A 23,042-nucleotide genomic window follows, 5' to 3' on the forward strand; every position below is an offset into this window, starting at 1 on the left:
CGCTCGGATAGGCGGTTGTTCAGAGCCACCGATCCGACCCATATGTCCATCCATAGGCTTATTTGGATGTGCTGATCCAACCGACGACCATATATGGGCATGACGATTTTCCTTGGTACTGACAAACTAACAAAATGATTTAGATCGGGCATTCCTGGATATTGCTTTCTGGTGTGGTATCTTTGCACGTCAATTCCTAGTCTGAGCGTTAGCCAGTCATGCTCTGATTGATGGAAACAAAAACCACAAGACATTTACATGTATGCAAACAGGTCGAAAGGTACATGCTCCTTATGTAACACGTTGCACCTCATGAATGTGTGGACTTGTGTTTGCTCCCCAGAACTTGGAGATTCCCTGTAAAAAAAACAATGGAAAACACAATGACCAGTATCACAAACCAGGAAGAAGTGTTTGGTTTCAGACAGACTGGATTGATTTCCTTGTGGCATCCTTCTACCATGACCTTTTAGCCTGTGGCTAAAGTCAAAGTGGCATGGCATCCAAGTTAGGCATGCGAGTCTATGAGTTGGATTGAAAAAGCTGATATTTACCAATAGACCATCCTGTGTTAACGAAGATCAATAATCAATAGTCATTAAATAAATGAACGTGTCCAAATACTTACATAAAATATATATTAATATTAATAATATTGCTTAATTTCAGTGTGTGTGTGTGTGTGTGGGGGGGGGGGGGGTCTGGCCTCCCCTGAGCAAGGTAGGGGTGGATGCAGGTAGATCTGTGTCCAAGGAACACAGATGCTCAAGGAAGTGATCTGTTGAAGTGTGTATCCACTGCTCCCAGTTTGGCACACACTGACCCCTAGTGTGCAAATAAGAGAGCGGTTATGTCAGACCTCATTAAAGTGATGAAGCAGACATGCTTTGTGTTGTGCCTGAATATTACACAACCAACAAAGACTATGAAAGGAGGAGTAAGACAGAAGAGTCAGAGACACTTGTGTTTGTGTTGAATTTGGAGAAACCACTAATAGCTATTTCAATTGTTCTTGTTTGATATGTTTGTTGCAAACTGACAGTTTGTGAATTTTGCCAATAAACCTAATTTGCAGTAATAATTTTGAGTGCAAATGTAAGCTATAACATATATTAGCTTGCCCTTTGCATGGCATCCAAATGAACCTTTTGGACAAACAACTTTATGGTACCAAGCAGATGACAACACAAGGTGCATAAAAACACTTTTAAATTTATATTTTGACAAATAATAAATATTTTACACTTCCCATGGCCCTTCAAACCTTTGCTAGAGAGGAAAGAGAGGACAGTTAAAGGAAGGGTTATAAGGAACAAAAAGACTGTAGCCGATTACAAAAAAGCCACCAGTCTGGCCTCACATTCAGGCCATCATTCATTGGCAACATTACAGGGCAATGGAGATGAGACATATTGGTTTCAAAAGGGATAGCAATAATTGGGAGAAATTAATCACTTACGGGGTAAAAAAAAAGTATCATTGAAAAATATTGTTGGTCATGGCTGTTCATAAAAAAGCCCATGCACATGGCCTAAAAATGTTGCCACTGTACCAAGTCTCAAAGATCTGAACAGTAGTCGGTAAAGAATAAGGAGGATCAATATCCATGCACCAAAATAATTATTTAGTATGGGTTACTATCGGTTGTTCCATATACACAAAATCGTATGTGCACTTTGGCAAAAAGTTTCCTATTTACAAACAAAGTAAAGAAAGAAAAACTATATAAACAAAAGGATCAATTATAATGTACAACTATATTACAAGGAATTGAGCAAAATGTCCTTCAGCAGTCATTAGAATAGTTGCATTGCAATATTGAACACATCTTGTATCTTACAAGAGGGATTGTTTGTACATTATAAAAATGATGTTCTCATCAAATACACCAACTGGTAATAGCTGCAGCCCACATTCTCTGGTTGTATAAAAATAACACTACAAGTTTTCTTGCATACAACTAATCAATGTTGTTACACTTACTTACTAGTCATTAAGTGTTTACTGGTAAAGTAAGACAATATCATTACTAATTTGTAGATTGGTGTGTAGTATTGCAATACAAATTTGAAGGCCTATTAACTGTGCCTAAATTCTAGTTTGTAATTTATCAGAATTGAATGAATTTAAAGCTACATCAAAACTTGTAGTATTTCTTCCTCCCCAAGCCAGATGGTGTGGAGTGGAGTGTGGGCACTGCTCTAGGATTACACTACTATGCCAATCCTCTCAAAATCACTTTTTCCCAAACAGAAATCTGGGACTAAATTACCCCAAACGACAAAAGAAAAGATCATCTGGCACCATATCTAGTTTGAGAAATTGCATTCCAGAACGTCTACTATGGTGAACATAAGTTTTGTACAAGCAATATCTCAACAGAAAATCACATAAAATTGTTCAACTGAATATTGATCATACTGAAATCCACTATCGTTCGACCTGACCTGCTGTTTCTGTGATTGAGAGCTTCTGAATTGTTCCTTTTCTTTTTTTAAGATTTGTCATTTTAATGAATCAATAATAAACTAACCCTCATCAATGAACATGAATTTGCATTAGTGAAACCTTTTGGGGTTACTTTAACGTAACTGAATAATGTTATATGAATAAGTGATGGGATCATAGGATTTCTTTGAAAATGAAAACACGGATTGAAAAGTGCCCCATTGATCTGGTTAAAGGTCCCGGCAATGGTCTTGTCCATCTACTCATCTTTTAAGCTGTGATAGATGCTCAACATTCTGAGGCTGTGTACTGTAGATGAGTACTATCCTTTAACAAATAGCCAATGGCCAGGATAAATTCAAAATGGAAACGCACACACCCACAATTATTGGCAAAGTGGGACAGCAGGGCAGTACAGTGAGTACAAAAAAACAAACTCTTCAATAAGAGGAACAGGTTTCAATTGACTTATAAAGTATGTGTTGAAAGGTTGGGTTCATTAATTTCCAGGTGGTGGTGCTCTTTTTGATCTCAAATTGAGGGGTTACACATTGTATCTGTTGTTTTTTTGCACCTCCTTCCACCTCCTCTTTTGCACTTCCCATGTATCTTCAAAATATACACAATACAATGGACATAACAATAAATTGGCTGGTATTGGTTCTCTTTGCATAATGCTCAGTACTATTCGCTGTTAATTTAGGTTCTGAAATTTACTGGTGTAAAAAGAGCAAAAGCTGTCCCAAATCTTACATACATTTTTTTTTCTTTTTAACATTGAGGTCTACATCTGGACAATTAAGTTGCCTTAGTGCTTGATTGATAATAGCTCATTTCCAATGCGTTAGTTACGGCTCTGTCTCAATAATGCCCTATCAAAGACAATGTTAACAGCTCGTAGATAATTTCATGCCATCTTCAAAAAGAAGTTGGTGAAAGAAGACCATTGCCACATGGAGAACTGTCTATCACCACTTAAAAAAATGTCCAGTCACTATAGTACAGACAGCGATGAATTCTCCATGACAGGGCATTAGTGAGAGCTATATTGATACAAGCCCTGGTCTGTCACTATTTTGTTTTGTTTGTACATCAGTGTTATTGAACTTAGAACAAATAGAAAAGAAAAAGGAAAAATAAAAAAGGCGAAACCTTCCAAACAAATCATATTTGCCAATAGCAGCAGCTTAACACATCGGGTGCCAAATACGGTTAAAACCGTGTTTTTGAAGAGTAGCGCATTGATGCCAAACACGGTAAAAAACTTGTTATTGAATATCGTTGCTGTCCGGCAGGAACCAGCCAACTCCATTTTTCCGCTTTTGTATTTTTTCCCATAAATCAGTGCTATTGAACACCCTTTACGTCTGTGTGTTGGTAAAAAAAATATTGAAGCAATGAAAAGTATTAAAAAGTGCTTCTGACAAAAGCAACTAACTCCATTGGATCCTCAAACTTTCTGCTAAACCAGCGAAGTCCAGCAAAGGGGGGTGGAGTTAGCTGGTTTTGCTGACTCCAGGCTCCACCCCCTTTTGACCTCCAACCTCATTGTGAGCTTGGAGGTCCATTCAGCTGTTCTTATCAATGATGAACAAAACCTCCTAACTCCATTTTTGTTTTGTTTTTTTCATTTCCTGAAAAGCTGGTTCTTGCCGGACAGCAGAGATATATATACAGTATATATATATATATATTTTTTTTCCCCCCACACAGGAGGGGCTAGCGCAGCTCTGGAATCATTCTGAGAAGGAAGGGACAGATGGATCACCATGCCAAAAAACATGGCTCCCCATCCGCTTTCGTTCTATCTCCTTGATAAAAACCGTGACTCGTGTGAGAGATGTTATCGTTCCAGGCGTTAGCCAGGACCATTGTGCACCGTGCACGCATGCATTGTTTACATGGATTTGCTCGTCGTGGAGTCTAGAGCTTTAAACAGTGCACGGTTTAAAGCTGCGGTGAGATTCATGGCACCGAACGTAATCTGTTTTAATAAAATTCTGGCACCCGATGTGTTAAAAGAAGACCAAAGTCTTAAATGTAAAAAATATATATGCTCTGTGTCATCCTCTGGTAACCCCATCATCTTTTCTTCAGGCTGGTATAGATGGTAAAATAAATGACCATAAATCTATGGATTTATCGGGTGAGCCCCTGCATCTCTACGCGTGTGTGTGTGTGTGTGCTTGTTCTCATCACCATGCTACAATCCTTCATCCCAGCAGCAGTCCCGACAGTGCATTCAGGTCTCTCATGTAAGGGTTGTCACTCAGGATGCGGTCTATACGCTGTTTCTGGTCAGGGAAGATGTCGTACAACTTCCTCTTCAATTCTGACGTCTCTCCTGTGGAGCGCTGGGGTGGGGGGGCGACCGAGGGTGAGGGTGAGCGCCGGGGTGGGTGCCACTCAGGAGGACCCGAGTGAGGCCAGTGTGGTTCAGGGGGTCTGTTGGCAAGGGGCTGGGGGGTGAACGGGGGATGCGGGAGGGCGTAATGACCCAGCATAGATTGGGGCCGCGGGACTGAGTGAGGGGTTTGGACGTAAGCTGCTGGTCTGGGCTGTTGGTGGTGATGTTGCTGCTGGGACGACGGACGGCTGTCTGGGGGCCTCAATGGGGGAGGGGTGGTAGAGTTTCGCCTGCTAGAGAAGGAAGAAGGGAAAGAGAAAGAAATATGATAAGAGTGCCAGAAAGACAGCAGTCACCACACAAACATTATATACAGGGGTGCACATAACTTTTTAGGTCTAGTACTCAGAAGAGCACCTGGAGATGTGACTTGGTGCGCACCAAATAAATGGTCCCGTCCCGTTTTGGGGGGGGGGAACAAAAGGACGCTCTGCTTCCAAATTCCGATTTTCAACGTTTTTTTTCCTCTCACACCGTCAGGAGAAGCCCCCCACGGTTGGTGGCCTGTGCTGCGCTGCCAGATTTGGACGTTCACGGCATATTTGGCACCACTACGATGTGTTCATCAGTGCCTCTAACACCCGCTGCTGGCTGCATGCACGCAGCCAGGCAATGCGAGGCGATGCGAAGCGAGACTCACACAATCACGTGCAGCATGCGTCTCCTCGCCCTGCGCCTAATGGCTGTACATGGGGCCGACGCATGCTTTAGAGTGATTGTGTGAGTGTGGCTTCAGGAAGTAAATTCCTAGCCTCGATCTCCAGGCTTTTATTTTTTAGTTTTGCTAAAAAAATAAAAGCTTGGAAATTCCTGTCCCAGCTGTTGGTACGCAAAAGCGCCTTGCGTCGTCTGATGTGGTGCGCATTATTTATTTTGGGTGCGCATGCGCACCTGCGCACCAGTTATGTGCACCCCTGATTATATACCACTCTTGCTAACATTGCTATTCAGAGAAATGCACTGTCAAAAGCATAACAAGTCGACAACATCGTAGAGTGGCACAGAGAAACATAGAACATTCTGAAAAAAAGGGTTTGTTTTTTACAGTGCCACATCACACTCATAACAGCTGCACACACACACACAAACCAGACATACACAGCCTACCTGTCTTTGCGTAGGAAGACGTCTAGGATAGGGCCATGTTTCCCCATTGGGTCATCAGGGATCATGAAGAGGTCCTCCACAAATGTGAACTGGAGTAACCTATGGGAATGATGATTTATTTTGAAATATATGCATTACCAGTTCATAGTGCTTTATTGGTACAAACACACAACATACTCTGTCTGCGTGTCTGTATGCTGATAGATCTACTTCTTTTACTCAATAGCAGGCTTTCTGCAGGTTCTGATATGCATCTTCCAATACCATCACTGAATTATGTCTGCTATGCTTATGCTATAAGGAGGTAGGAGGGTAAGCAAGAATAAAAAAAGAGATCATTATTCTAGTGCCATCATCGCTACACCATGACCCTGAAATGGTTTACCACAAATGTTGATGATGATCAAAGGCTTGGAGAAGGACGTGACAAGAGGTGTGGATGGAAGATTAGCATTAGAGGAAGTGAAAAGGACATACTGTAAGAGCGGCCACCACATCCTGCTGTGTGAGGTACACCTAAAATCTATGTAACAATGTTACAAACGGGGAAATGATATACAAAAAGTGTCTAAGATATATGTTGCTTTGCCTTTAACAGAAACCTAAACACCAATTTCTCCAATTCCAAAATGACTATCGTTGCTGTCGGGCAAAAACCTTGAGTGTCCAAAACTTGGAATGGAAAAGAATTACTATTATTTACTATTGTTCCAAATAATCCAATATACTGTAGTTATTTAGTCACAAGCTCTTATTAGTACTTTTCATTGTTTAAATATTTATAAAACCCACAGACAGACTTTCAACCTGGCGTCTCAACTTTGAGCATTTCATTATAGGTGAACATTTCCAAAACTTAAATACAATTATTTCAAAAATTGTATTTAACATTTTTCAAATCATTGTATGAGTTTTTGTATAGAAAGAGACATGTTTGTGTGTGTGTGTGTGTGTGTGTGTGTGTGTGTGTGTGTATGGAACAGTGAGAGAGTGACGTCTCATCACCTCTCTTGGATGATTCTTCGCCAGGCATCCGAGGTGTTGACAAAGTCCCTCAGGTTGTCGTTGGTTACGATTACCCCTCCTGTTTTTTCTGCCAGGTGGAGCAGGAACCTGTCAGTTTGTATGTGTGTTGGATGGATATGGGGTGACAGGGAGTTGGTGATGGGATAGAGTCAAGATGTTCATTAGTAATGAACGAACCTATCAATTCTAGGTACAGATGGTATGACAGTATTGAAGATCTGTGTGTGTGTGTGTGTGTGTGTGTGTGTGTGTGTGTGTGTGTGTGTGTGTGTGTGTGTGTGTGTGTGTGTGTGTGTGTGTGTGTGTGTGTGTGTGTGTGTACCTGTCATCGTGTGAGGCTATCCTCTGACCACAGACCTCTCTGGAGGGAGTGAAGGAGAGCAGTCTCAGGTCTTCTAACTGGTTCAAGAACTTTTGCTCTGAAAACAAGGTAGGGTGAGCATTAATAGTTCAATTCAAATCAAGTCCATTTATAAAGTACATTGAAAAACAACTCTCTTTTACCAAAGTGTACAGACCAGGAGATAGCTAAATCACAAATAAAGAAATCATCAATATAAACAAAACATACAGTTCAAAGGCACAAAACAATCAGCAATAAAAACAGTAGGTACACCATGCACACACACACACACACACACACACACACACACACACACACACACACACACACACACACACACACACACACACACACACACACACACACACACACACACACACACACACACACACACACACACACACACACACACGCGCTCTTCTCGTGTCTGGGATGCTGTGTCAATTTCAAACACATATAACATAAACACACTTCTCCCTGCAACAAACACATGCTGTCTATATATTACATACACAAATGGATGCATGTTAGTTCAGTCAGTATGGCTGGTCACTGACTCCTACAGCACTCAAATACAAACACGGCATGTATGTATACCTATAGTGAATCGATCTCTTTTTTGGCGCCACTGAGGGACAAAGACAGTAATCTCCCTGTGGCCCCGCTTCCAAAATGCCTCCACTGCCAGAGCGATACCTCGACAGGAGAAGACCTGATGAAGGCCGTGACTAGAGAGAGATGGAGAGAGAAAAGAAGTTATTCCACATGGTTAAATACGACTATGCTTGCCCACCACTGTGGAGACTGGGGTTTGATTCATCCGGGTGCCTCTGGCTTGGCCGGGCACTCCACTGAACACAATTAGCTCTGTTCATGAGTGGGAAGCAGGGCGTTCTGTTGCTGCACTAGCAACACCTACAGGTTGGTTAGGATGCCTGTTGAGAAGGGAGCAGTGTTACTCCACATTCACTACGCCCTTTCATTGAAACTCCCCACTGTCAGGTGAAAAGAAGCAGCTGGCGACTCCATGTGTATTGGAGAAGACGTGGTTGTCTGCACACCCTCCCCAAGACCAATAGCAGGGCTTGGCAGTGACGGGCACCATATACACATGGGGAGAATTGGCATAATGACTGAATTGGGGAGGAAATACATTAAAAAACATCAACACAAATATAACTGTGCTATGCTTTACTAAGAAAGTGTGATATGGACTGTGAAGAGACATAATGGAGAAGGGCTAGGACAGCTTCAGATTGAGAAGTAGACCCCATATGCAAGTGCTTTGCCTTGAAAACAGATCATTCAGCTGAAACAGGGTGAAATGGAAAAGAGAGCAAGAGAAAGGAAAGAAAAAAACAACAAGAGTTTGTGGGGAGAGGAGACTTAGGCAACATGGGAAGCCCTCTTATTCTGGAAAGCTTTAGTGGAAGGGACGGGGTGATGCATGCTCCTGACTGCCAAATATTAGAAATCCAACTATACTTTAAAAAGGGCCTCAAACTGGTTTCCCCCACATCTTTATTGCTACAGATGTGATCAGTGCTTGAATTAAAGGGACTACACCATGAAATTTAACTTTTCCTTATTTTTTGTGTGTTTTTGGTCTCCCCTACCTCTCTTCTATCCCAAAAAATACCCCAGTTTGAACACTCAGGCTTTCACAGCATATCTGGGGTTCTTTAAATTGGTTTCAAAACAGATCAAACTGATTTTCACCCTAACGTGACGTCATGTTCGGTACAATCCCTCCCGTTTTTTCAGTTCCAACTAAAAGAAAAACTTTTTCCACACAGAACCAGGAGATAACATGCATACAAACTGGCTCAATAGTGCCCCGTGCCACACAGGACAATGTGGTATTGCAGGTGAAAGAGCTTTATAAGCCAGAGAGAAGTTAGTTGGAATGAGTATATCTGAGGCTTGATTTAGGCTCAAACCTTTTGAAAAACGTTTGAGGGACATAAACAATATGATATTAAATATATATATATATATTTTAATTCATGGTGTAGATCCTTTAATACTAATAAGTATAACACAGCTTCTAAAAACTATTTAAAAAGCAGCCTCGTGGAGTCAGGAGCCGAGACCTTGAGGTTAATTTATAAACAAAGACACAGACACACGTACATGACCATAAGCAGTGACGTTGTGCGTGTTCCACCATATGCACGTCAGCAGACAAACAGCACGTCAAAGGAGCAACGAGGAGACACAACCGCAAGACAACAACCTTAAGGTTAATTTACAAACAAACACAGAGACACACGTGTGCATGGCCGTTAGAAGTGACGTGCACGCTCCACTACATGCACGTCAGCAGACAAATAGTGCACCAGAGCAACAGCTAGGAGACATAAAACCGCAAGACAACATCCACAACAAACACCAAGCAGCTGTAGAGCTGAGAAACTCCCTGAAAGCAGCCACGCTCACCAGACAGGAAACAAGCTGCTGGCTGCTACCAACCACAGACCGCCCCTTCTATACACACTATGATATGCAAACGGTAGAAATATTGTCATAAGAATTTGAATTTCAATACACTTCTGTTCTGTGTGCCCTACTGTATACTTTTTACAGTATCATCATGGTTACATAATGATGAAATATTGACATATTGACATTTTTTTATATTGACAGTGACACCAACAAAAAGAGAAACATTTAGCTCAGTCACAGGAGTCATGCTCCCAACAGCATGCAGGTTATTGTGTCATGGACATGTAAGGAGGGAGAATCAATGTCTCATGATTTTTGGGTTTATTTGAGAGGGGGAGGAGTGAGACAGGTAAGATTGGTAACTTAATGGTGTCCAGCAGTAGTCAAGACTTGACTACATGACTACTCGAGAGTGCACCTGTTACAAAACATTACATTTATTATCTGTCCAAGTATGCAAACATAACAGAGACATGCAATTGCATATTCTAACCAACACTTTTACATAAAAACGTCATGCCATGCATAATCACACGAACACTTTGCATAAACAGAGATGACTGTACAGGCACAAATACGTTCTGCTCATGGGTTTTTTCCTGTTAACTCTTTAACTGCCAGAGTATATACACAATCTACCCCCTTCCCTGCCATAGAAAATACATTGCAAAAAATAGGTAAAATGTGAATTTTGTCTCCGTTTATTTTTTAACATTGAAGTGAATGGAGCAGAAAATCTTCGCATCGCGTTATCTCCTGCTTCCTTTGTGATAAACAAAAAAATTAAAAAGCAAAAAAAAAAATCTCGTCAATCTCGTCGACGGCTGGCTGAGCCATGCGGAGAAAAACGAGAAATCTCGTCAATGGCAGGAAAAGAGTTAAAGGACTTTTTCCTTGCCACTGTCGCCAAGCTCATGGGGGAGTTGTTGGGTATCTTTAGAATATGACCATGAATCTTGACCTGCTCCTCATGTAAAGTGTCTGAGACAACTTGTGAATTGGCACTATAAATCAAATGTATTGATTGACTGCGTGGTAGGATAAGGACTTGGGAAGGACGTTCTGGTGAGACTTTTGTTCACTCCTTACCATCACTCCTTGGCCATCTAGCGACAACTTGTCCAGATGGCTAGTGGAAAATTCAAGTCCTGAATATGCAACACAAGGCACTAAGAACACAGAGGTCGTTTTTGCATGCGGTAGTTATTGCTATGCAAATTTCAAAGGAAGTTCCATGTCTGTTGAAAGAGAAAGTGATGACCGACACCACAGCAGGAAGACGACATTATGCAATCTGTAAAATAACCAAGGAAACCTGGACACAAGCTGACATGGGAACAGCTCTATGAAACCGGTCAAATTACCACAGCCACCTGGACTATGGCCCAATTCTAAAACAGACCATTTCACATTAAGTCACATAGAAAACTGTCGTATGTCTCAACAAATAACAAATTCACTGGCCCTATACAACTAGTAGAGCAATTTTTTCATGGCTCTATAGGTGGCAGCTCAGTCAAGAAGAGTCTGTGTAACTGTGTGTGTGTGTGTGTGTGTGTGTGTGTGTGTGTGTGTGTGTGTGTGTGTGTGTGTGTGTGTGTGTGTGTGTGTGTGTGTGTGTATAATCTCGCAAGCTGCTGGACCGATCAGTGCCACATTTCTCAAAAGATCCACAAGAGGAGTCAAATCCAAGATCCACATGTTGATCCCGAGATCAACCTGCTAAAAACCTGCGAAGTGAAGTGAAGTGAGATCCATGTAATTTTACTTTTTGATGAAGCAAGGATGTTTGGAAAAGGGACTAAGGAATCGCAAGTATTTGAGCGACAAGTAAAATGTCATAATCGTGACAGCCCTATATGTATACTGCATGAACATGTACATGAGGGTACATGTCAAAAACTAAATCTGTGTATACACTTATGGTATGTATGTCACGTCAATGCTGTCTTCCCCAATATGTGTCCACTATCTAATATCCAGTAAAGAAGAACTCATAAAATCATTTAAGGGAAGGAGAAATTAAATTAACACATCCTGTACTATGAACAGTCAGTCATGAAACAGGACTTGGATGACCAATACTGGAGTTTACTTCTCTAACCAGGAAAACTAAAGAAAGTGAGGAGAGAGAGAGGTCAGAGAGAGGCGAGGGGGGCGGGAGGCAGGCAGGAAATACTATTACGAAAACGAGAGGTTATTCAAGGTCCATATTGGGATCTCCATATATGGGCATAAGCGGTACACAGGCAGACAGACAGAAACGAGATAACATGGTAACTTTGTATAGCATCTTTATCCAAAGCGCTTTACAATGTGCATTACATTCACCCATTCACACACACAGATATGGAGGAATGCAAGGTACCAACCTGCTCATTGGGAGCAGTTAGGGGTTCAGTATCTTGCTCAAAGACACTTCGACAGTAACACAGGAGGAGCCCTGGATCGAACAGCGTGTGTGTGTGTGTGTGTGTGTGTGTGTGTGTGTGTGTGTGTGTGCAAACTCACGCCATGGCGACATTGCTGCCATCTATGATGATGTGTCTGAGGTCTGGACGTCCTGGCTCGTTTGGCAGGGTGAGTGTGTATAGCATCTTGAGTGACTGATGGAAACGGTCCAGACCCGTTATCGGGGGTGCTGGGGGCTCAATGGCTGGGGGAACCCTGGCTCCACCCCCATGGAACCCCATGTGGCCAATTGTCTGATAAGAAGATGTTATGGGGTGGGACTTTGGGTCAGTTGCCTGGAGGAAGAGAAGGGGCTTGTTATCTCACATGGGAAGAACTGCAAATTATTTCACACAACAAACAGCTTTGTCACCATAACAATAGCCAAATGATAACCATAACAACTGATGGAAAGTTTCTTGACAATGGTGCAGAATTTCCAAACTTACATTTTGTGTGTGATAAGTGTTTCCTGGTATATTTGGTTCAAAGAAGTTCTTGATGGGGGTGTGTGTGTTAGCAACAATGTGAGCTCTCAATGATAGAGGTAACATCTACTGACAGCCTTGGTGTAAATAATAATAACAATACTGCACATTACCACTTCCATCAATGGCAAAACCTTTACAAGTTGCCCATTTCTAGAAGTCCTGGGAGTTTGTATGGAATATCTTTTCACAAATCCCATGATCAGGGCAACTAAACTTAAACTTTCGATCGTTGATTGTTTCGTTTCATTTGTTAACATCCAGCACCGACTGCAGAATTCTCTTTAGGATAAAATACATATTTGCAGGACTGAAATCACTGTTTAGCCCCAAGAAACAGACATCTTCCAATGATACGTACGTTGGTGGAGGTGGACGAGGAGGTGGTGGTTGTCAGCCACTGTGGTGCACTACGGAGTGCTGTCACGCTCTCCACCCTGACTGGTCCTCCCAGGGTCTGAGTCCCGCCCCTAGTGATGTAATCCCTCTGGGAAGCCCCCCCACCCCCCCGTGCCAAGTAGTCCGTCCTTGATCCAGACTGTGTGCCCGGAAGTTCCATCGCCATCGTGCGGGACAGTCGGTTTCCTGGCATGGCGGTATCCGTGGCAAAGAGGTTGTCATTATCGTCATCGATGGTGATAACATCATAGTGTCCGGCACCTCCCTGAGCACTGGAGCTCCTCTTGATGGTGATGGCCTGAGTAATAACAAAACTTGATTATTTAAAACTGAAATGGCCATGGTATTGAGGTAGGGGTGCGACAGTTAATCAAACTGATTTTTTTAACTAATTATAAAACAATTATTGATAATCAATTTCAATAAAGATAACCAATTTTGAGGGAGGTTTTTGACATTTTGAGACCAGAGAAATCTGTCCAATTGTGAATGCTGAGTTTTGCTGTCAGATCCAATAATACCCATAATTCACTGTGACGGTTGTTCAGGCTGTGGCAGAGGGGAGAATGGTTATAGTGTTTTACATCAACATAACTACATCAACACACAATCTTTTTTTCTTGGTTGAAAAACAGCAGAGTATTCCTTTAATGCCAACTTACCCAACATCGTAATTATAAATATTTTTGCCTTTGTCCACATTTTCTTTCCAATTAGCTTGTTGTCAATAAATTCCTCATGTGTACCATCGTCCCCATCACTGTCAGTCTGCAGACTCTGCACCCTGAAAGGTGTAGACTAGACAACCATGTGTCTCCTCCAATACTCATGGAGTCACCAGCTGCTTCTTTTTCACCTGACAGCGGGTAGTTTCTCCAGGAGAGCTTAACACGAACATAGGTTCACACCATCTCCCCCAGTTCCCCTCCCTTCCAAATAGGCAACCCTATCAACCAGCTGGGTTTGCTAGTGCAGCGACAATGACATAATGCCTAGCTGACTTCCCACCTGTGAACGCTGCCAATATTGGTGTTTGTAGCCAAGCCAGGGGCACCGCTGTTAGAACTAGTCTACTACCACCTTCACGTGACCCAGAAGCACGTTATCTACATACTGTACTGTTATAGTTTAAAAACATTCAAACACAATTCCATGACAATCAGTGACATCGGGAGGCATAGTACCTGCTGAGTGCTGTTCTCACTGCCGCTGCACTGCCTCCGGTGGCCAAGGCCGTTACTACAGCCGCTACGCAGGTTGGGCTTAATGTTCTCTCTAGACCTGCCTGGGTCCAAGAATGCTTTGTTCAGCACTCGCTCTTTCTCTCTGCTACGGGACACTGTAGAAGTGGAAGTTGAGGCAGTTTCTGTGGAGTGTGTAGAGTTCAATCTTCCTCCTTCAGCCCTATCTGTCATCTCTTTTTCAACACGCTTCGTTTCCTCAACAATTTTCTCTAGGATGAGGAAGGTATCTTCTGTTTGCCCATTTGCTCTTATGACTTGCTCCACCACTTCCTGTGTGTAGTCCATCGATCTGAAGAGGAGATTTAACTTTTTTAAATTTCAGGTGCAAAACGAAGTGTAATTGTTAATGAATTGCTTAAGTAGAACACACTAGAAAAACAAAACAAATTATAATAAATTAACACATTTAAAAATATTTTACCATGACTCTTGAATGTTTTCTAAAACAAACCGTTCAAACATTGTTAAGACTGAAAAGTGACTCAAGTGTAGCTTTACTGACTTCACTAACTGGAAAACATTATCATATACAACACCTGAAGAAATTGACCAAACAGCGGAAGTTGGTTTCTGGGCTCACTGCCTCCCAGTCATCTGATCCCCCCTCATTTGAGTCCAGTGTGATCACACCACCGATTGTGTTTGCTTTCGACGAGGAGGAGAGGGATGTTGAACTACAGGGGGTCTTAGACCTGCAGCCGCTACTGGTCCCTCTAATTTCTCTCTCCTTTCTCTCTCGTTCCCCCTCCCTCTCCAGTGAGTCATCCCGGCGCTCCAGTGAGTACTGTCTCTTTGTGTCCCGAGTTTCGCTGTCAGATGAACGCCGCTTGTGTGAAGGACGAGTGCCATTCAGGAGGATATCAGGGCCTATGCCTGTCCCACCACCCGTTCTACTTCCCCCACCCCCTGTTGCTGCACCAGCACTCCCAGACGCCTTCTCCTCAAAGCTGGTGTCCAGGATACGGTTAGAGAGCTCTGTCACAGGGGTGCTGCTCTGCGAGCGATCCTGGTCAGCCTCCACCAGTCCGAGAAGGAATCCCTGGGTATGCAAACCTGGTGTCTGGGCCTGGGAATCACAACAATCACAATACTTGGGAGTCCTTTAGAAATAGAGTAACACCAGTGTGCTGCAGAATCTCTTGTGCCGTTCCGCTTAATATAAACCATTTCATGGCTTAGCCAGAGCTTTGCCATAATTAATTACAAAATATGATAGACTGGCCAGTTTTGGTCAGAAAATGACTTTGGCTATGTGAGGTTGGTACTAACAAAGACAGTACTACTAACAAAAGACATTCAGAAGAATTGGACATCAAACTTTTTCAAATCCGTAATCATGTTTCAAGAGCTTCCTGCTCATCGCACTGTGCATGTCACTGATGAGTTTGTCAATGATCTCAAACATGTGCTTGAGGACAATGAGTAAGTCCTGTGCTGGCTAGAGTGGTCCTCTTGACTCTAGCCACACTATGTGTTTTTTCTTTTTGTTTGTTTTCAAATAAAGTTAAAGTTTAGTTGGTGTGATTAGCTTAGTGATATAAGCTTTCAAAAATTATTTTGGCTATGTGAGGTTGGTACTAACACACACTTATTGACAAAATGCTGCTGAATATTTGTTGTTGGGGTGGGTGAATACTGAAAAATAGATAGAATTGTTTTCACAACACTCCATATCTATCAATATCCATATCTAAATCTGCCACTGACCTCTCGGTTACTTAACTTTGGTAGATTAGGGTTGTGTAGTTTGATCTTTGACCTTGCCATTATGTAACTCCAAATACTGGTGAGATATATTCAATACGACTTACATTACACGGTAAAACACGTCTCAAAAGCCACAGTTTTAGCACACAAACTAAAGTGAACAAAGACGATTCTGCCATTATATCAAATTTCTAAACAAATTCAGCATTTTTGGAGATAAAACTTTGTCTTTTACAATTTGAATTAGGAAGATCTGGTAGGTATGCTTCCGAGACCTAATCACTGTTTATTGGGTGTGCAATCTGGGAACCCATGGTCAAATAAAAAGGAGAAACAGCCCCCCAGCGTTTTTCACTTTAGCATTTGACTCTGGGGGGAGTGATTAACTAGACCTATGCTGACTGGAAACCGGGGTTTGGTCCATGCCCTCAGCCCTCCACTTCCGGTGGTGCATCTATGTTTTCATTCCGACTAGATAACATTTCTTCCAACATGGAACACTATGGGCCGTGCAGTGGCAACAAAAAATATGACTCTTTTATGCTGAGGCACACAAACTGATTTAGCTCTGTTCATAAACAAGGAGGAATTATGTTCAATATGAGCGGGTGGCTTAAAAGAGCCATTTTGGCAGTTTTTGTTAGTCCGAGAGAGAGAGAGGGTCCACAGATCCATTTGGTTCCATCTGTACCCTCGCGGAGTTAAATTTAGATTGTGATGTAACGTTACCGTGCGGAGACAGACGCCGGGGAGATCATTCTCACAGACAACCACAACAGTTACCAACGGTTGCCGCGATGGAGAACTTAACTGACACAGTACTTATAAACATACTTGTGTGGATTACGGAGACATTTTAATGAAATCTTGACGTGCGCTGTGCACTATTTGTGTCAGTCCGGGCCGCGGACCATATGTTTCGCCTTGCAGACCTAGAAAGTCTGTGGAGACTGTAGCGGCTTTGATTGGCTAAAGCGCGGTTTGCTTCCGGATCTAAGGCCTGCCCACTTTAATTTAGGCCAAGGTGCACACGTTCTGAACGACCGTGCCGACAGATTGCGAAGCTCTGAATCTGTTCTTGAGAGATTATTGGGTGTGTAATAAGCAATGATATTATCACAAAAATGGTTTATACAACGGCAGAATCCACTTTGCTTGTGTTCTTTTGTGTGCTACTGCTAAAAATATAACTTTGTGAAATGTTTTGCCGTGCCGTACCAATATTCAGAGCAACGACTGAAGATATCTCACAAATATTTGGAGTTACATCATGACAAGGACCTAAAGAGAAGAGTGTGAACACTGAACAACCCAAACTTCCGGAAAAGTTGAATTGTGCTTTAACAAGGTTAAAGTACATACCCCTTCAAATAGCCTACTGCATACAGTATAAAAATACATTAGCAATGTTGTATGTTAAACATTTTCATCATTTTAAAATATAAAAGAAATAAATTATTTGGTTGCAAAGCCATAAAACATTTTCTATACAAGAGAAGCTTGGGTGTTTACCCAAGTACGGTTAAGAAAAAATGGGTAGATACCAACGTTAGTACTGAATTACATGTCAGAGGTTCTATACCAACCAGGGTGTGTGTGTGCAGGCTACTGGGGCTCTGTGCCAATCCTAATAACTCTTCCTTTAGGGCACTGGGCAATAATAAGAGTTCCATTGTGAACTTGTCGTGTCTCTCCTCCACAAATGATTTGAATGCTCGCTTCACAGTTGTTTCCCTGTCGCTGGGCAGACTCCTCTTCTCCTAGATAACACAAGGACACACACACAGTTATGTTTCAGGTACCCAGTGCTGTGCAGGTACTGTACTTCATCTTCTTCACCTTTAATTATTTAATCATTACTTATTTGCCTAAGTCTTGCCAAACCTATCCTATTCCAGCAACTTGCTTGAGTAGGCACTACACTTCTAATGTTGGGGTCTTAACTTTAACAGCAGGAACTCCAGCATTGCTTTTTTGCATTACACCAAATAGGCCTACCCCAAAATAATCATCTACTCGTATACACTTAGCCAAATGACTTATGTGTGATAGATAATACTTCTCTTACAATCTCATTAAGTTTGGCAAAAAAAAAAAGGTTTGGCAGTACACACCAGGAGCGTTAATTTTGTGCGATGAATTCACATTCATTTAAACAGCTGTTTGTGTTATGAGTACATGCACACTGAGAATAGGTTGATTGTTCAGTGCGAATAAAAGATATTTGAACACCAAAATAAAAGCTTGATGTGAAATAATTGATTTGCGACACATTTTCGTACCATTTATTCGCGTCGCTCCTGGTGTGTAATGAACTTAAGATTGGTGAAACTTTTCATTTGTTTCCTTTGGTTTGGTGAAGTGGTCATTTACTGTAACCAATCGCTACAACTTTCACCTACATCAAAGAGTGCAACAAACTGCTGGACTCTGCTCTGAGCCATCACTACGGATTCAGCCCGGCCCAACAGTCGCAGGCGGCCGGGTTCAGGCACTAGAACCTCTGCACTGGTGTCTCGCAGGAGCCTGTCCAGGAAGAGACCACGAGCACCAGCAAAGATGCAATGCATATCCACCGGGTAGCGTTCATCCTTCTGCAGCTCTGGGTCACACAGACCCCTCACATACTCCTGGAGGGTTGGAAAGAAAAGTAAATCTGTAACATAACTCTACTACTGTGCCCTATGTGACCGAAACCTTTCCAGTAAAAGTCTCTCATCTCATCTTTAAAAAATATATATATATCACGTGCCTGCCACAGCCACCACAAATAACCTGTTACATAACGTCATGAGCCATGGTAAGTGATTTAAAACGGGTGAAACAGTTCTGTTTGATAACCACCCATATCGCCATCATGTCTTTCACCATCTCTTTCCCTGTTTTGTGTGTCTTCAGTGTTCACACTCCTCTCCCTCTGCCATTCTCTTCCTTGCTTATTGCAGTGATACAATAAGCTCTTAATAAATAAATGCTCTCGTTCAAAATACAAGCAACAGGTTATGAGGTTAACTATTTCAAAGGTTTGCACATATTGTGCCCCTAAGAATTCTGGTGTACAAGGAAGTGTTCTCTTGATAGTCAGTTGCTATTTAGTAGCCGAGATTACTGTCAGTAGAACTAACAATAGTAAATCAGTGTACACATCGTCACTGATTCAGGGAATCTCCTCGCTGTGAAGAACAGGTTGGGTACTCAAGTGGGTGACGTCACTGAGAAATACTGTACAGCAGCTGCTGTGTTACATTTCTCTAACATTAGCAAGTGAGAGAGGCTCAATAGTACAAACACTGACTCAAGAAGGTCATGGGAGATGGGTGGGTGTGGTGGGGCTGTGCGGATATCAGTTTTGAAACAGAAACTGAATACAAATAATTGGGTGTTGCTTGTGCAATGAAAGCATTGACTGAATGAGCAGGGAATTCCCATCTTTCTCACACTTCTCAATATGGGCAAGGATCACAGACTTACTAGCAAAGTATAATATATTATGCAAGACTCCACAGGACACAGGAACAATCATTTTCTATGAAAGAATCTATACCAAAATGTTCTATCCACTATGGGGCAACTTTGCGGCAACTGGAGCTTTGTTTAGGGTTCTGGACGTGTTTGCAGAGGGAGGATGAGGAGGAAGCTAGTGGGGATGAAGAGCAGAGCACATTGCCACAGTCAATCCCCCTTTGCGCCAGTGGGCATCAAGAGCCAGTATCAACAATTTAGGTGTTGTGAAATTGTAGATCGTGTTTTTTCATTTTTTTTTTTCTTAGGTAATATTTGACAATTTGGCCAATGTTTAACCATTTTTGTAGTATAGTTTGTTGATTACTTTTGATACAGTAATGGTCTTTTAATATTTTATTTAAAAAAAGTCTTAAAAGTCCTTAAATTGTCACTTTAGAAATGAAAAAAAATAATAATGAAATGACACTACTACATAACCATGGCTGATTCATTCAGAGACCCAGTGCAGATCATGTCTTACGTGAGAACCTAATTTATTTTATTTGTATTGGCTCTAGACTCTTACCTGTTTCTGTGTTTCACTATTACTGTTACATATCAGTTATCTGTCATATCTGCCCTGTGCAACATTTAAAAAGCCTAAAATGTTCCAAATTCCAATTAAATCCTTCATTCTATTTGTGTGACAATTTATCATCAAGTACAATTCCATGATCATGACAGACCTAACTGTAACATTGTTTGATTTTGAATATGACTACAGAAAAAATAAAGATCACGACATGGTAAGAAATCAAATCAGAGAAAGGCAGGTGTTTGGGTACGAGTAGGAAGACATTCATTAATTTTCGCCACATATCATCCAGTAGTTGTAAGTCAAACTAGATGACTGTGAAAATACCAATGCCAGCTTACGTTTTTTTTTCCACAAAGGGGAAACGAATGACACAATGCAACAATCCTGGAACAAGAAATCACAAAAAATGAAGCAAAAGCCCACTGATGCTACCAGCTATTCATTGTGTTACTTATTACGAGTCGACGTAGGCATACAACTTAACTTAGGCAGGTAACTTATTATGACAAAGGCATATACTATCTGAAACTCAAACCCAGAGCTTAATATTGTGTGTCCATCTGTCCTCTGGTTATTTAGGCTAGAATCTGCTAGAGACTGTGGGCCTCCCCTCAGACAATGCTTGAAAATGGTGTGCCTCACCCCCCTTAGTTTTGCTCAATTTCTGAATGCCTATTCTGGATCATGAATAATATGTTATTGGATCCCACACACTCACTACACATCAAGACAGTCTAATAATGCCGTTTGACATAACCTCAGACTACACCAACTAGCCTAGCCTACCTAACAACAATTATGTATCTCTGAACCATCTCTTTTAACCGAATCACCCACAAGATTTATAGAGACTCCTCTAAAAACTATTTGGAGCCCCATCAGGGGAGTCCTGCCTCCCACTTTGAAAACCTCTGGACTAACTCAGCCTACTGGCCACACTCCAGTAACGTCTGGTGTCTTAGCTTGCTTCATATAAAGATATATTCATCCACATTTTCATTTGGAAAGGCTAGGTGACAGGGTGGGTGAGCTGAGTTTATCCATGTGTACCTGTCGTTTGATTTGTGTATACATTTGAAAACTTGTGAAACGGGACATTCTGCATAATGAGTACTTTAAGTACATATTGATACCAAAACTTTTGTACTTTTACTCAAGTAAATGTTGCATTCCGGACTTTTACTTGTAACAGAGTATTTCCACATTGCAGCATTGATACTTTTACTTAAGTAAAGAATGTGAGTACATTTTCCACCACTGAATATTATTAGGCCACCTTGGTTCAATACAAAAGCATATTCCCAAACTATATAATTCCGTCAGACACATACATAGTAAAACGCGTATTTCACCTTTGCCTTGGAAACGTCGTCTCTGTTTCCTTTAAGCTGGAGCCATATCTGTCGTGATGTGTTGCTGCCGTGGTGAGCCTGTCCCGTGTGGTCCAACAGACCAATAATGGTGAAGGCTACCTTGAAGACCTGCTCTACTCGGGGCTTGGCGCACCTGAGCTCGTCCTGCTTGTCCTCCACCACCGTGAACTCGTCCACGGTACTAGGCGTCTCTTGTTGCTGCTTGCCGGCAGACGAAGGGAGTCTGCTGGGCGGCTGTTCGGAGCAGGCTAGCTCGGTGACTCGTTTCATGCCGAGGAGGGGCCGCGTTGTTGACATTCTGTTTTTCGCTGTTGACAACGGCTGTTTTAGTATTTTAACCTCTCGGCGCCGTTGGTATCTTCCCCTTTCTTCATCGTTCCATGTGGTCTGTCTTTCTCCGTCCTGCGCTCTTTAATAAACACGCAGTATTTACGTTTAACAATAACGTGCTTACTCCAGTGTGGTTAAGACAAGCCTTCAAGCCTCGCGACGTATCCGGAAACAGCGTTGCCAGGTTCGGAGCTTCTGAAAGAGAAATAAGCAACCAGATTTTAAAAGAAATATTTTTGAAACATTTTAACAACACAAATCTTGTATGGGGTCCCTGGCATAAAATGTAAGATCGGTTGAATACTTTATTAGCAGTTTGTAAAAAAAAAAAAAAAGCTCAGGAAAGTACAGTTCAAATAGAAGGTCTGCTATGATGACCAAGAAAGCCTATGGCTTGTATCCATTGGGGTTTTCAGATGGGATGGGGCAGACAAATACATATTAATTTGTGGGTCCTTGACATGAAAATGTTTGAGAACCACTGGTTTAAACAACATTTTAGGAAACAAGCCCAAATAAGCAACTATACACTTTAGAAACAAGCCCAAAAATAAGGCCAAAGTCGCTTATAATTAGCAGACATGGCAATACTGCCGGAAAGTCCCAGTGATGACGTCATCAAAAGACGACAACTCCTTTTCACAGCGTGCTGGAGTTGTCCGTCCGATCATTTTAAGAAACAAATCTGATTTGTATAATTTTAAATTGTAGTTGGGGGGGGGGGGGGGTTAACAGATATAGCTAGCTAGACAATGTAGTTGTAGTAGCAGCAGCCCTGAAACATGACTGTCATGCGTCATGTGAACCATGGCTATTGTAGTAGCCTGTCCACTAAAAGTAAATGGTTACAACACAGGACCTCAATGGAAATGGCTTTTTTGGGTTATCCTTTTATAATTCTATTGTATAAATCTGTACCACTCATAGAGTTAAAAACAAGGTACCACTGTGCCTTTTTTGCAAACTGTTAATAAAAGTATTCAATCAATCAAAATGGTAGAATATTGTATGCACCGCTGCCCTCTGTAGGATATTTGCTGTCATTACTACTTCTTGTTGCAACAAAAGTTGCAATGAACACTATTTTATTTAATATAGCCTACAATTATTAATATATCTACGTATTTGGTATTACACATACATCAGGGCTGCCAACTTTTCAGAAAACCTACTTGGAGTGAGATTTGGTGGCGTGTGCTGCAATTCGTTTTGTTTTTTGATAGACCCATTCT

General features: G+C 41.8%; 1 protein-coding gene across 2 annotated transcripts; it reads right to left on the reverse strand.

The window, feature by feature from the left end:
• Positions 1-1,200: 1,200 nt before the first annotated feature.
• n4bp1 (nedd4 binding protein 1) lies at positions 1,201-21,961 on the reverse strand. 2 transcript variants are annotated; one of them, XM_084060446.1, is made up of 12 exons: positions 21,460-21,961; positions 18,468-18,695; positions 17,652-17,825; positions 14,895-15,424; positions 14,299-14,647; positions 13,077-13,412; positions 12,288-12,523; positions 7,929-8,059; positions 7,311-7,407; positions 6,968-7,075; positions 5,963-6,061; positions 1,201-5,085 (listed from the first exon to the last, which is right to left on the reverse strand). In XM_084060446.1, the coding sequence occupies exons 1-12, from the start codon at positions 21,775-21,777 to the stop codon at positions 4,662-4,664; spliced, it is 3,030 nt and encodes a 1,009-aa protein (XP_083916572.1). In that variant the 5' UTR covers positions 21,778-21,961; the 3' UTR covers positions 1,201-4,661. The 2 variants fall into 2 exon arrangements, with proteins under 2 accessions (XP_083916572.1, XP_083916571.1); XM_084060445.1 differs by having other exon boundaries at positions 1,201-5,088.
• Positions 21,962-23,042: the final 1,081 nt, after the last annotated feature.

Source organism: Gymnoscopelus microlampas, assembly GCF_963454915.1.
Source record: "Gymnoscopelus microlampas genome assembly, chromosome: 6".
Lineage (NCBI taxonomy): Eukaryota > Metazoa > Chordata > Actinopteri > Myctophiformes > Myctophidae > Gymnoscopelus > Gymnoscopelus microlampas.